We start from the raw sequence: 13,958 nt of genomic DNA on the forward strand, positions 1-13,958 counted from the left end.
AAAGTTTGAATCACCCCCCTTTTCCCATTTAAAAAAACAAAACTGTGTAAATAAAAATAAACATATGTGGTATCGCCGCGTGCGGAAATGTCTGAACTATAAAAATATTTCGATAATTAAACCGCACGCTCAATGGCGTATGCGCAAAAAAAATTCCAAAGTCCAAAAGAGCGTATTTTTGGTCACGAAATCATGAAAAAAAAATTAATAAAAAGCGATCAAAAAGTCCGATCAATACAAAAATGGTACCGATAAAAACTTCAGATCACGGCGCAAAAAATGAGTCCTCATACCGCCCCATATGCAGAAAAATAAAAAAGTTAAATGGGTCAGAAAATGACAATTTTAAACGTATACATTTTCCTGCATGTAGTTATGATTTTTTCCAGAAGTGCGACAAAATCACCTATATAAGTCGGGGATCATTTTAATCATATGGACCTACAGAATAAATATCAGGTGTCATTTTTACCGAAAAATATACTGTGTAGAAACGGAAGCCCCCAAAAGTTACAAAATTGTATTTTTTTCTTCAATTTTGTCGCACAATTATTTTTTTTTCCGTTTCGCCGTGGATTTTTTGGTAAAATTACTGATGTCACTGCAAAGTAGAATTGGTGACGCAAAAAATAAGCCATAATATGGAATTTTATGTGCAAAAATTGAAAGCGTTCTGATTTTTAGAAGGTGATGAGGAAAAAATGAAAATGCAAAATCAGAAAAAACCCTGGTCCTTAAGGGGTTAATAGTCTTTCCAGGTCACGTGACAAGAGTCGGGAGAGAACGCGATTAGCGCGCATTTCTCCTTGTTCATTCTGATTAACACTCAGACCCCGACTGATAAAATTGAAATTTTTTTTCCTCATGCGACTAATAAAAGGGGTCGTCTTTATTAGCAACATTTATCACTATCTACAGGGTTAAAGGGGTACTCCTCTGGAAAACATTTTTTTTTTTTATAAATCAACTGGCGCTGAAAGTTATATACAGATTTGTAAATTACTTCTATTAAAAAAATCTTAATCCTTCCAGTACTTATCAGCTGCTGTATGCTCCAGAGGAAGTTCTTTCCATTCTGACCACAGTGCTCTCCGCTGCCACCTCTGTCCATGTCAGGAACTGTCCAGAGTACAAGAAAACCTCTCCTGCTCTGGACAGTTCCTGACATGGACAGAGGTGTCAGCAGAGAGCACTGTGGTCTGAATGGAAAAAAAACTACAACTTCTTGTGAAGCCAACAGCAGCTGATAAGTACTGGAAGGATTAAGATTTTTTTTAATAGAAGCAATTTACAAATCTGTTTAACTTTCTAACACTAGTTGATTTTAAAAAAATAGTTTTCCACTGGAGTTCCCCTTTAAAAAATAAAAATAATAATTCTACGACCACTTGCGCTTCATCAGTCACGGGAATGGCGCTTCAGGGTCTCCCTTGGTGGCGGCGGTCACGTGATCACACTATTGCGCAATTCACATGACATAAGATGGTCCCTCACAGGTATAGCACGTGACTGTGGCCCCCGACCAAGGCTTACAGGAGGGCCCCGCCCTATTCCCTCATACAGCCGCCTCACACTGACTGACTGCGCGCGTTCAGTGTACATCACGTGATCAGCGTGAGGCGTTCCGATCTTGGTGCAGAGGAGGGGGGTGTTGATTGTAGGTGCGGCCCAGTCCTCAGTCAGCATAGTGCGGGGCGCGCGGGGAATCATCCCCCTGCCCGATGGTTTCTTCCGCTCTGTATATATAGAGGCACCCGCTGCTGTCAGCTGACACATTATCATTATGCCGATGTGCGGGGGTCTCGGGAGCGTCAAACCGGCCACAGAGGAAGTCCAGGGGATCTGCGAGCAGGTGAGCGCCGCTGTGTTCGTGTTGTCGGAGTCGGCTGGCGCGTTTCTTCTCCCCTATAGGGTGATCACGTGACCGGCCTGTAATAGTACAATAATAATAATAATAATAATAATAACCACTGACTTGTGTCACAGGAATATTATTTAGCTGAATATGGAAGAAATCCGCCTGGTACCAGAAATGGCAGGACGGGCATCAAAGGGTGTGACTGTAGGGGTTAAACTACTCCATTATCGATTATTGAAGTCAGTTTTTTTTTTTTTTTCTTAAGTGGTGAGCCTCCAGCTGTTGCTAAACTACAACACCCAGCATGCCCAGACAGCTTTTGGCTGTCTGGGCATGCTGGGAGTTGTAGTTCTGCAACAGCTGGAGGCACCCTGCTAAGAAAATACTGATCTAAGCTGGCACCAAAGGATTAAAGGAGTACTCTAGGATATGACCGCTTATCCCCTATCCTAAGAATAGGGCAAAAGTTTCACATCATGGGGAGGGTATGACCGCTGGGACCCCCACAATATCCCATACGGGGCCCAGGCTCTGCAGCCAAATAGCGCGTGTTGACCGCCACTTCGTGCGCCCCTCAATGCAGCACTGTGGGGGAGCCGGAGATTGCCGCGTGGGGGATGCTGATGAGTTTAATACTTACCGTGCCCGGATCCGCCACACCGTCTGGCCGATATCTTTGTTTTTCCCTATATGCTAATGAAGTGCTAACTGGCCCCTGTATTGCCCATCATTACGCGCAGAGCGAACTCGCTCTGTGCAGCGGGACCCCAGCGATCTGACATCTTATCCCCTATCCAAAGGATAGGGGATAAGATGTCTAGGTGTGGAGTACCCCTTTAAGCTAACAATCTGAGTTTACAAGTTTTTATAGCCTTAGCTGAATGGCAGCAGTTTTTCTAGTGGTTTACAGCTTCAGTCTTGAGCTATTGACCCTCCATTCCCTTCACTTATACAAGTGTCTCTAGTCCTGCAAAAAACATATTTAGAGGCTCGGTTACCCATGGTTCCCTGTAAGAGCAGAACACAACACTATGGAAAGTATAAGTATTGCCGCTCCTAATTGTGCGTTGCGTGCCATATAGTAAAGCACATGAAAAGCTTCTTCACAGTCACTTAACGTGTTCGTTTTGCGGTTACGTGAGGCCCTGCATTCATTGGTCTTTATTCTTACAGTAGAGAAGTCATTAATTATAACTTTTTGTGAATTGGGACATTTAAACTTGCTTTTTTTTTTTTTTTTTATTCCAATCAAATTTAGTAGAAATCGGTGCATTGTTTGCCGACTCCAGGTACCCAAAATTTAGTCCTACTCCGACTCCACAGCCCTGCGATCAACTTTGAGCACCTCCGTGATGCCGGCCGGCGGCTGACCGCACCTCCGTGATGCCGGCCGGCGGCTGACCGCACCATTTCCAGATATTTGTTATCGGGACACCCCTAAATGACAGGATGTGTACCCAAGACCAGACCACACAAGCCTGGTTCTGCATGATACGGAGCATCGTTCTGTGTGTTGGCTCGTCCCTTTTTTGAATCTCACTTTAGGTGCCCACCTAGATGCCCATTTTTATGCCAATACTTTTTTTGGTATTGAGCTGCGATCATTTGTATTAGGGATCTCCCGATACCATTTTTGTTAAACCGAGTACAAGTACCGATACTTTAATCCTAGTACTTGCGATACCAATTACGAGTACTTTTATTTTAAAGGGAATCTGACCCCAGGGTGACGCGGTTTCTGGCGCTGTTTACCGTATATGTTGGTCCTTGTTGTGTACAATGGAGGCGGCTGCTGTAGGATGAGCCAAGATTTCTCTCTTCTCCATTGGACAGAACAGGGAATTTGCATGATCAGCGATTATCTATTGTGCTGATGACCACATGTGAGCAGCGGTAGAAACCGGGTCACCTGACCTATCTACTTATAAATTCAAGTTAGTGCAGGTGACTCTGCTGTAAGATTGTCCTTAATAGTAGGGAGTATAGATAGGTGCAGACATTAGTAGCCCCCATTTAGACAGCAGCAGGGCCCCCCTCACCTCCTCTTCGGGTGCTGGTGCTCCTCCGGTCCGCATCGTGTCGTCCTATGGAGGAGCATGTGACACATACGTCACTCTGCTTCCTCCGTAGCGTTACGCCGGGCGCAGGGGAGGAGGCGGAGTGACGTTTCACATGCTCCTCCATGGAACACTATGATGTGGACGGGAGAACGGGGCAGCAGAGCGGCACCAGGTATCGGGCATGGTATTGGGGACATTAAACGAGTCCCCCGATACCATGCAAATGGCTAGTATCGGCCCCTATACCAGTATCGGGACATCCCTAATTTGTATTCACCTCCAGGGTATCTCAGCCCAATGTAGAATAATATTAGGGAATGTTCTAGGTAACGAACAAGGAAATAACTAAAATACTTGATGCCCCGTGGCCGGTAGTTTGTGCCAGTAGGAGTAGATGAGGATCGAGGCTGGAGCATGTGATCAATCACTAGATTGGCGCAGCGGAGGCCACGGCTTATACATGGATCTCGTAGCGATCATCCAGGGATAGAGGTGACGATCCTGGATCTATAGGTCTTGATGAAGTAGAACGGGGCTGTTCAGAGCAGGTCAGGACCTCCATCGAAATCTGCAAGAAGTCATCCTATAGACCAGTGGTCTCCAACCTGCGGACCTCCAGATGTTGCAAAACTACAACTCCCAGCATGTCCGGACAGCCGTTGGCTGTCCGGGCATGCTGGGAGTTGTAGTTTTGCAACATCTGGAGGTCCGCAGGTTGGAGACCACTGCTATAGACGGTGCAAAACCACAACTCCCAGCCTAAGGCTGTCCGGGCATGCTGGAAGTTGTAGCTTTGCAACAGCTGGAGGCTCCCTGGTTTGGGAGCCTAGTGGAATCTATATATATTAGAACAAACTGCTGCGGTTCTGGAGAGCGAACAAGATCCAGCACAAGACTAGATGGGAACGCTGTGCGTGGGAACAATACTGCAATAAGAACCAGCACAGACCGGACTCAGAACATTTGTTACAATTGTATCAGGTCTAGACAATGCTCTGTGAGCTAAACAACCCAGACTCATACATTGTATGTGTACAGGAGAGAGAAGCGGCTGCATTTAGCTCCAGGGATCGTCTAGACAAATCAGCAACAGCCGATTCTCTCTCCTGTATGCAATGTATGAGTCTAGGCTCACAGAGCATTGTCTAGACTGCATACAATTGTATCACTGAGAGCAGGACGAGCTATGTACAATGTATCAGTCTGGAGTCCAGGATGTGTAGCTCACAGAGCATTGTCTAGACTGGATACAATTGTATCACTTCTCAGCTGAGAGCAGGACGAGCTATGTACAATGTATCAGTCTGGGGTCCAGGATGTTTAGCTCACAGAGCATTGTCTAGACTGGATACAATTGTATCACTTCTCAGCTGAGAGCAGGACTAGCTATGTACAATGTATCAGTCTGGGGTCCAGGATGTTTAGCTCACAGAGCATTGTCTAGACTGGATACAATTGTATCACTTCTCAGCTGAGAGCAGGACTAGCTATGTACAATGTATCAGTCTGGTGTCCAGGATGTTTAGCTCACAGAGCATTGTCTAGACTGGATACAATTGTATCACTTCTCAGCTGAGAGCAGGACTAGCTATGTACAATGTATCAGTCTGGGGTCCAGGATGTTTAGCTCACAGAGCATTGTCTAGACTGGATACAATTGTATCACTTCTCAGCTGAGAGCAGGACTAGCTATGTACAATGTATCAGTCTGGTGTCCAGGATGTTTAGCTCACAGAGCATTGTCTAGACTGGATACAATTGTATCACTTCTCAGCTGAGAGCAGGACGAGCTATGTACAATGTATCAGTCTGGGGTCCAGGGTGTTTAGCTCAGAGTATTGTCTACACTGGATACAATTGTAACAGACCCTCTGCAGTGAGAAGTGTCAGGACAGTGTCCGCCCCTGGGTGTTAATTAGTAATTTTTTGTTTTCATCAATAAAAGCGAGCGGAGATTTAGAAAATGTTGAAGAATTAAAGTACAAAGTCTCTTAGTTACACAACGTGTTCATTGTACGGGGATTAAGATGTATTTACAGGAGATCACACACTGGCCATGAACAGGTTAAATAAACTAATTTTGGTGTTTGCGTTCGGCTTTGTGGCACCGCACCCCTCCAGATGACTCATCCACACGAGACGGTCGCTGACTCTGGGTCATGTGATTAGTCAGCCCACGGTTCCCATTGCTCAGCAGGATCCCGCTCGCTCACCACAACAATAGCTGCAGATGGTGACGTCAGCGCATCAGAGCCGCGATCTGCTATGGAAGCCTGACTGGGTCAGATCAGCTGGTTATCATCTACAATGCCGCGGGATTATCTGGCCAATGCATTCACACCATGTTTTTACAGTTCGCGTATACGTTCTCGCTGTGAAAACCGTACAGAACCTCATTGAAAACCGTCGCCAAAAGATGCATCAGGTTGTGTCCGTTTTGCATCTATTTTTTTTCTTTAAAATGGGAGTCAATGGGAACCATACAGAACTGTGTACGGTTCCATACAGTTTTTGATTTTTATTTATTTTTAGGCAATTTCAATTAAACAAGGGAAACTTTACTCATGATGGAGTGAAAAGTTAAAAACGTATACCACGATTTTTCGTGCTGAAAACGCCCCACTCGGCTTATACTCGAGTGAACTCTCCACCTGTCAATCCCTTCTCAGTGGTCTTCAACCTGCGGACCTCCAGATGTTACAAAACTACAATTCCCAGCATGCCCGGACAGCCATCGGCTGTCTGGGCATGCTGGGAGTTGTAGTTTTGAAACTTCTGGAGGTCTGCAGGTTAAAGACCACTGCGGCCTTCATAATCATCCAGCCCCCCCCCCCCCTCCCCTTTTTGTTTTTGTACTCTCCCTTCCTCGGCGGTTGAGCTGGTCCGGGCCATCTATGCTGCAGGGACCATCCGGTGGGGATGGTTAGTCGTTGCAAGCTGTCCGTTTTCACCGGGGGGGCCTCTTCTCCGCGTCCGGCCCCCGGACTAGTAACGTGTTGCCTTGATGACAACTCAGACGTTCATGCGCAACGTCACTAGGCCCGAAGCGCGGAGAAGAGCCTGCAACGACTAACCTTCCCCACCGGACGGTCCCTGCAGCATAGATGGCCCGGACCAACTCATCCGCCAAGGGGAGGGGAGTACAAAACAAAAGGGGAAGGGGGGGGGGGCTGGATGATTATGAAGGCCGCAGTGGTCTTTAACCTGTGGACCTCCAGAGGTTTCAAAACTACAACTCCCAGCATGTCCGAGAGTTGTAGTTTTGCAACATCTGGAGGTCTGCAGGTTGAAGACCACTGAAAAAAAGGGGGGGAGAGAGATGTATTTCCTACTCTAGGCTTATAGTCGAGTAAATAACTTTTTATTTTTTATTTTTCCTGGGTTTTTGGGGTGAAATTAGGGGCCTCGGCTTATACTCGAGTATGCGGGGGGGGGGGGGGGTTAATTTATATTTTTTTTTTTTTTGAGAAAACCTGATACGAGAACTGTATTGCAAAAACGCCTTATTTCTTCCATGTGGGATCAGCAGATCAGACGCTGTGAATGATGGCAGCCTCCATATGTGTCTGACCGCAGCCTCTTCTCTCCGCAGGTGAAGACCGAGGTGGAGGAGAAACATGGGAAGAAGTACCCAACTTTCCAGGCCACAGAATACAAGACACAGCTGGTGGCGGGAATGAACTTCTTTGTTAAGGTAATTGTTGCTGGTGCATGCTGGGAGTTGTAGTTGTGCATCCGTGTGGGCCCTACGGTGTTCTGTAGGCAGGGACGGGTATCCTTGTTGTTGTAGAATATGCAGAAGTATTGGCTCCTGGGGGGCGGGGCTTGTGTGGTTTATTGGCCTTTCCTGATACTAATACTGGACATTATACTCGTGAAAATGTCCCAGATACCTGCGGTTGCATCAATGCCAAGAAATCAGTGGTCAGAGAGAGGACCTATAGAGGGATTCCTTATCTACCTAACTACTGGTGGGCTTCTCCCTCAAATGGGGATTCCCTATCTAACTTGGTGTTTCCCAACCATGGTGCCTCCAGCTGTTGCAAAACTAAAACTTAAATTTAAATTCAGTTCATCTCTTCTCCCACAATTCCATGCTCATCCTGATCTTCCTAGTTCATGAATAGCATGCCAAAACGAGTGACATTTGCACAGATTCAAACAATGTTTTCAACCATGGTGCCTTCAGCTGTTGCAAAACTACAACTTCCAGCATGCCCGGACAGCCGTCGGCTGTCCGGGCATGCTGGGAATTGTAGTTTTGCAACAGCTGGAGGCACCATGGTTGGGGGAAACAGTGACCTAACTAGTAGGAGCTTCTACTTCCAAATGAGGGATTCCCTATCTAGTTACTGGTGGCAACCGCATAAAGGATTCCCAAACTCCTGGGGGCTTCTACCTTTTTTATAGGGGGTATTCTCTAACTACCAACGGGGGGGGGCTTCTACCTAATGGAGAATAGTAGTAAATGGGACGACACGTGTGTGTGTGTCGTCCCCCCCCCCCCCCCCCCCCCCTTGCCCATAAGGTAGAAGCTCCCAATAAGTAAGGGGCAGGGGATTCCTTAACTACTGCTGGCTTCCATCTCATGGGGAAGCCCCCCCCCCCCCCCCCCACAACTACTGCGGGGGCTTTTCTTAATTATGAGTGTTAGTAATGGTCTAGACCAGTGTTTCCCAACCAGGGTGCCTCCAGCTGTTGCAAAACTACAACTCTCTGCATGCTGGAAGTTGTAGTTTAGCAACAGCTGGAGGCACCCTGGTTGGGAAACACTGGTCAAGACTTCGAAGCGCCTTTTGAAAGTTTCCTAGCCAGGGTGCCTCCAGCCATTACAAAACTACCCTTTGCTGTCTGGGCATGCTGGGAGTTGTAGTTTTGCCACCTCTGCCGTCACATGACATTATAAAAAATTAATATCTTTTATTTTCTTACAATATATTATATATATTTCGTAACTTGTATTGGTGAGTACTAAAATTGAAAAGTATTGGTACTATACCTAAAACGTCCACAGGTGGGGGTTGTGCTTACAGCCCAACACCGTGCAGGACGTTTGGTATTTGCCAGAGAAAGCCAAGGTTGGCAAATTCCCCACTGGTGCCCTGTGCTCTTCACAGATAAAAGCAGGTTCACACTGAGCACATGTGACAGATGTGACAGTCGAGACGCCGTGGAGAACGTTCTGCTGCCTGTAACATCCTCCAGCATGACCGGTTTGTTGGTGGGTCAGTAATGGTGTGGGGTGGCATTTCTTTGGGGGGCCGCACAGCCCTCCATGTGCTTGCCAGAGGTAGCCTGACTGCCATTAGGTACTGAGATGAGATCCTCAGACCCCTTGTGAGACCATATGCTGGTGCGGTTGGCCCTGGGTTCCTCCTAATACAAGACAATGCTAGACCTCATGTGGCTGGAGTGTGTCAGCAGTTCCTACTAGATGAAGGCATTGATGCTATGGACTGGCCGCCCGTTCCCCTGAATCCGATTGAGCACATCTGGGACGTCTCGCTCCATCCACCACAGACTGTCCAGGAGTTGGCGGATGCTTTAGTCCAGGTCTGGGAGGACATCCCTCAGGAGACCATCCTCCACCTCATCAGGATCATGCCCAGGCGTTGTAGGGAGGTCATACGGGCACGTGGAGGCCACACACACTACTGAGCCTCATTGGGACTTGTATTAAGGACATTACATAAAGTTGGATCGGCCTGTAGTGGGGTTTTCCTCTGTGATTTTGAGGGTGACTCCATATCCAGACCTCCAGGGGTTAATGATTTCATTTCCATTGATATTTTTTGTGTGATTTTGTTGTCAGCGAATTCAACTATGTAAAGAGGAAAGGATTTCATACGATTAGTTCATTCAGATCTACGATGTGTTATCTTAGTGTTCTAATATATATATATATATTATATTATATTATATTTTTGAGCAGTGTATTTGCGCCTCATGACCTTCTCTAAGTGGTACTACGATGTGGCCCGACTCCACCTAACCTGCTGTATGACTCCACCTAACCTGCTGTATGACTCCACCTAACCTGCTGTATGACTCCACCTAACCTGCTGTTGTCTGTTTCCAGGTCCATGTGGGAGATGAGGAATACCTACACCTGCGCGTGTATAAAACCCTTCCCCATGATGGCGAGAAGCTGAGCCTTACTGCCGTCCAGGCTGGGAAGACCAAGGCTGATGAAATCGTCCACTTCCAATAGGCCGCTCCGCTCTGACGCCCCCTCTGGTCATTACTGGACTCTTCTCACTAAGCTTAGATTTTATTTTGTACTAGAGTTTTGTAAATGCAATAATATAACCATTTCATCCGCTGGGGCCACTGCTGGGATGGGGCCCTGAAACCTGCATCTTAATAATTATTTTTTATTAAATGGTAATGATGTCATGAATATAAAAGTATATAGTTCTCTTCTGTATCTGTATCTGTCTCTTTAAAGGGAAACTGACAGATAGATGAACCCCCACAAAGCTTTATTCAGGCTCACCCACACTTATCACCTGGTATATCAAGGTTAGTGGGGGTTCATCCATTGGGCGGCTTCTATAGACCATTGTGCCTCCAGCTGTGGCAAAACTACAACTCCCAGCATGCCCGGACAGCCTTCGGCTGTCCGGGCATGCTGGGAGTTGTAGTTTTGCCACAGCTGGAGGCACACTGGTCTAGGAGAACCATTGCACTGATGGTGAAATAGATCTGGATGCCAGATGAGGCAGGAGTAAAACCATTTCTACAGATAATAATATTGCTTCCATCAGATCATGGTGGTCGTCGTCCTGAAATACTGGTTAGGCCTCTAACAACTTGGGGTGCGGCCATTGTTCTGCTGATCTACATTGGGCTTGCATGCACCTTCCCAGCAGTAGGTACTACCCCAGTCTTCCCCTTTCAGAGCCATCACTAGGGGGCGTTCACGGCACAGATCTCTAGTTACCTTTTTTTACAGGAAATCCGCAGTGATGTCAACTTAACCCCCATCCACAGGATAAGGGATTAGTGTCTGATTGCAGGGGGGCTGACTGCTGGGACCACCCCCCCCACCCTGTGTGCACCAGCTAATCCTCCCCAAATTCATCTCTATGGGAGAGGCGGAGATGCATGAACACTGCCTGCCTCTCCCATAGATCCCCCCCCCCCCCCCCCCCCCGATCATCCTGAGGGATAGGAGTGAGGTCTCAGTGCTGCGATCGCCTCCTATCCCCTGCCATGGCAACCCCCCCCGTTCTGCCCACCCCTGGATGTCAAGGGGAACGTGGGGAGAAGATGCCTGGGAACCTCAATCGTTGCTGGATCTTGGCTCAGGTAGGGAAACCACATTTTGGGGGGGGGGGGGGGCGCATGCTGGGAGTTGTAGTTTTGCAACATCTGGAGGGTCAGTTTGGAGACCACTGTTAAAGTGGTGCCCAAACAGTAGCCCTCCAGATGTTGCAAAACTACAAATCTAAACATGCCTAGGCATGCTGGGAGTTGTAGTTCTGTAACATCTGTCCCTTCAGATTATGCAATTTTCATGAAACTTTTGAAAATTGCTGCTCTACTTTGAAGCCCTCTAATTTTTTTCAAAATAAAAATGTCCATTTCATGAGGCCAACACAAAGCGGACATATTGTATTTGTGAAGAAAAATAAAACTCATTTGGAATATTTTCCTTACAAGCAGAGAGCTTCAAAGTTAGAAAAATGCTAAATTTTCATGAAACTTTGGGATTTTTCACCAAAAAAGGATGCAAGTAACGCTGAAAATTTACCATCAAAACAAAGTAGAATATGTAATGAAAAAACAATCTCAGAATCAGAATATTCGGTAAGTGTTTTAGAGTTAATTCATAAAGCGACGGTGGTCAGAATTGTGAAAAAGGGCTCAGTCCTTAAGGGGTTAAATATCACTTGTGTAAACCCTGATGTGAAAAACTGCAATACCGCCCCAATTATTTCAACTGATGAGAAAATGGGTCATATGGTGATTACCATATACATATATACAGATGGTAAGAGCTTCAGTGTGACTGCTCTTACAGTATAGACTCCATAGTGTGACCGCTCTTACAGTATAGACTCCATAGTGTGACCGCTCTTACAGTATAGACCCCATAGTGTGACCGCTCTTACAGTAGAGACTCCATAGTGTGACCGCTCTTACAGTAGAGACTCCATAGTGTGACCGCTCTTACAGTAGAGACTCCATAGTGTGACCGCTCTTACAGTAGAGACTCCATAGTGTGACCGCTCTTACAGTAGAGACTCCATAGTGTGACCGCTCTTACAGTAGAGACTCCATAGTGTGACCGCTCTTACAGTAGAGACTCCATAGTGTGACCGCTCTTACAGTAGAGACTCCATAGTGTGACCGCTCTTACAGTAGAGACTCCATAGTGTGACCGCTCTTACAGAATAGACTCCATAGTGTGACCGCTCTTACAGAATAGACTCCATAGTGTGACCGCTCTTACTGTATAGACTCCATAGTGTCACCGCTCTTACAGTAGAGACTCCATAGTGTCACCGCTCTTACAGTAGAGACTCCATAGTGTCACCGCTCTTACAGAATAGACTCCATAGTGTCACCGCTCTTACAGTAGAGACTCCATAGTGTCACCACCTTTCTGTAAGTACCCACAGGCTGATGCTGACCCAGTAACATGATAGCCATTCTGTTATAGTACATTCCCCACCAGAGAATCATTGGCCCTCTTTACTATTGCAAACCCGACTTGTTTTGTCGGGTTGTGCGCCAGATTTGGAAAAAAAAATGACTAACTCTCCATTTTGCTCAGAAAACCCTGCAAAAGGGGCGTGGCTGCTAGGAAGAGGGGGCGTGGTCCCGACATTTTCACAGAAACCCAACATATTTACTAAGGTTTCCACATAAAATGTGGTGGATTTGAGCCGAGGAAAAGCCGACAGATCAGGACATGTGTAAAAAAAAAAAAAAGCAAAATGTAGGGAAACCTTAGTAAATACCGTGGGAAATAAATTGTAGGGAATTAAAACCCACAAAGAAACCTCCACAACACTCTTAGTAAATAAGGGCCATTGTGTCACTCGCCTGTTATTACTGATCCCTCGCTGTAACCTAACAGGAGCTTTAACAGCAGCCGCCTGACACAGGTTACAACAATTTATTTTACTGAAATTCTACTGACCTGTATATTGTAGTTATAGTGATGTCACTCAGTACCTAATCCTGAACATATCATTTTTGTGTCTAGGACCTATATATCCTTTACATGTTGCTCACTTGCTGGAGGGGGCATGTCCATCTCTCTCCCTCACCGTGGATGACTCAGCCTGCAAATCACTACTCTGTAACCCTTTCTTCTCTGGGCAGTCTACAAACCACTGCATAGTTTTTATTCATACATTTTTTTTATCTGCTTCTAGTAAAGCTGGATACTAATCAACATAGCTGTCATTATGTGTGTCATTCAGCTTTCACAGAATCCTGAATGTCTGATCAGCTTCTTTGTCATTCAGGAGTCAAAGAAAGCTTTGGCTGTTCAAGCATGCTGGGAGTTGTGTTATTGCATTGCAACAGCTGGAGCTGCAGTGTTGCAGAACTACAACTCCCAGCATGCCCACACGTCCTTTGTCTGTAGGGGCGCACAGATGAAGAATACGCAGCTCTAACACAGAGCTTTACAAAGATTGTACCCGCAGCTGTTGCCAAACTACGACTCCCATCATGGCTGAAGGCTGTAGTGGTAAATGGTGATGATCTATACTGGATACCAACTCACTTTATGGCCGGTATCCAGTATGCTGCAAAATACAGAGTAGTCTGTCTGCATAAAGATAGATGACCCCTAGGGGCGGATTTTTTCATTTTTGATTTTTTTTTTGTAAAATTTAAATTTTTTTTAATAAATGTATATTTAAAAAAAAAAGTCATCTTACCAGTAGTACAATAAAAAAAATTAAGAAGTTTTTCATAATGACAGCGCCTCTTTAAAAAAAAAAAAAAAAAGATTTCCGTTACACAGCAGAGGATTCGTTCCTATTACACCCAGAGGATGAAGAGGAGATCACGTGATG

At 46.0% G+C, this 13,958-nt stretch overlaps 1 protein-coding gene across 1 annotated transcript; it reads left to right on the forward strand.

The window, feature by feature from the left end:
- The first annotated feature begins 1,654 nt into the window (after window positions 1-1,654).
- Window positions 1,655-10,343, forward strand: LOC130344678 (cystatin-B-like). The gene is made up of 3 exons (XM_056554451.1): window positions 1,655-1,852; window positions 7,511-7,612; window positions 9,998-10,343. The coding sequence occupies exons 1-3, from the start codon at window positions 1,784-1,786 to the stop codon at window positions 10,127-10,129; spliced, it is 303 nt and encodes a 100-aa protein (XP_056410426.1). The 5' UTR covers window positions 1,655-1,783; the 3' UTR covers window positions 10,130-10,343.
- The last annotated feature ends 3,615 nt before the right edge of the window (window positions 10,344-13,958 follow it).

The sequence above is a fragment of the Hyla sarda genome, unplaced genomic scaffold, assembly GCF_029499605.1.
Source record: "Hyla sarda isolate aHylSar1 unplaced genomic scaffold, aHylSar1.hap1 scaffold_73, whole genome shotgun sequence".
Taxonomy (NCBI): Eukaryota; Metazoa; Chordata; class Amphibia; order Anura; family Hylidae; genus Hyla; species Hyla sarda.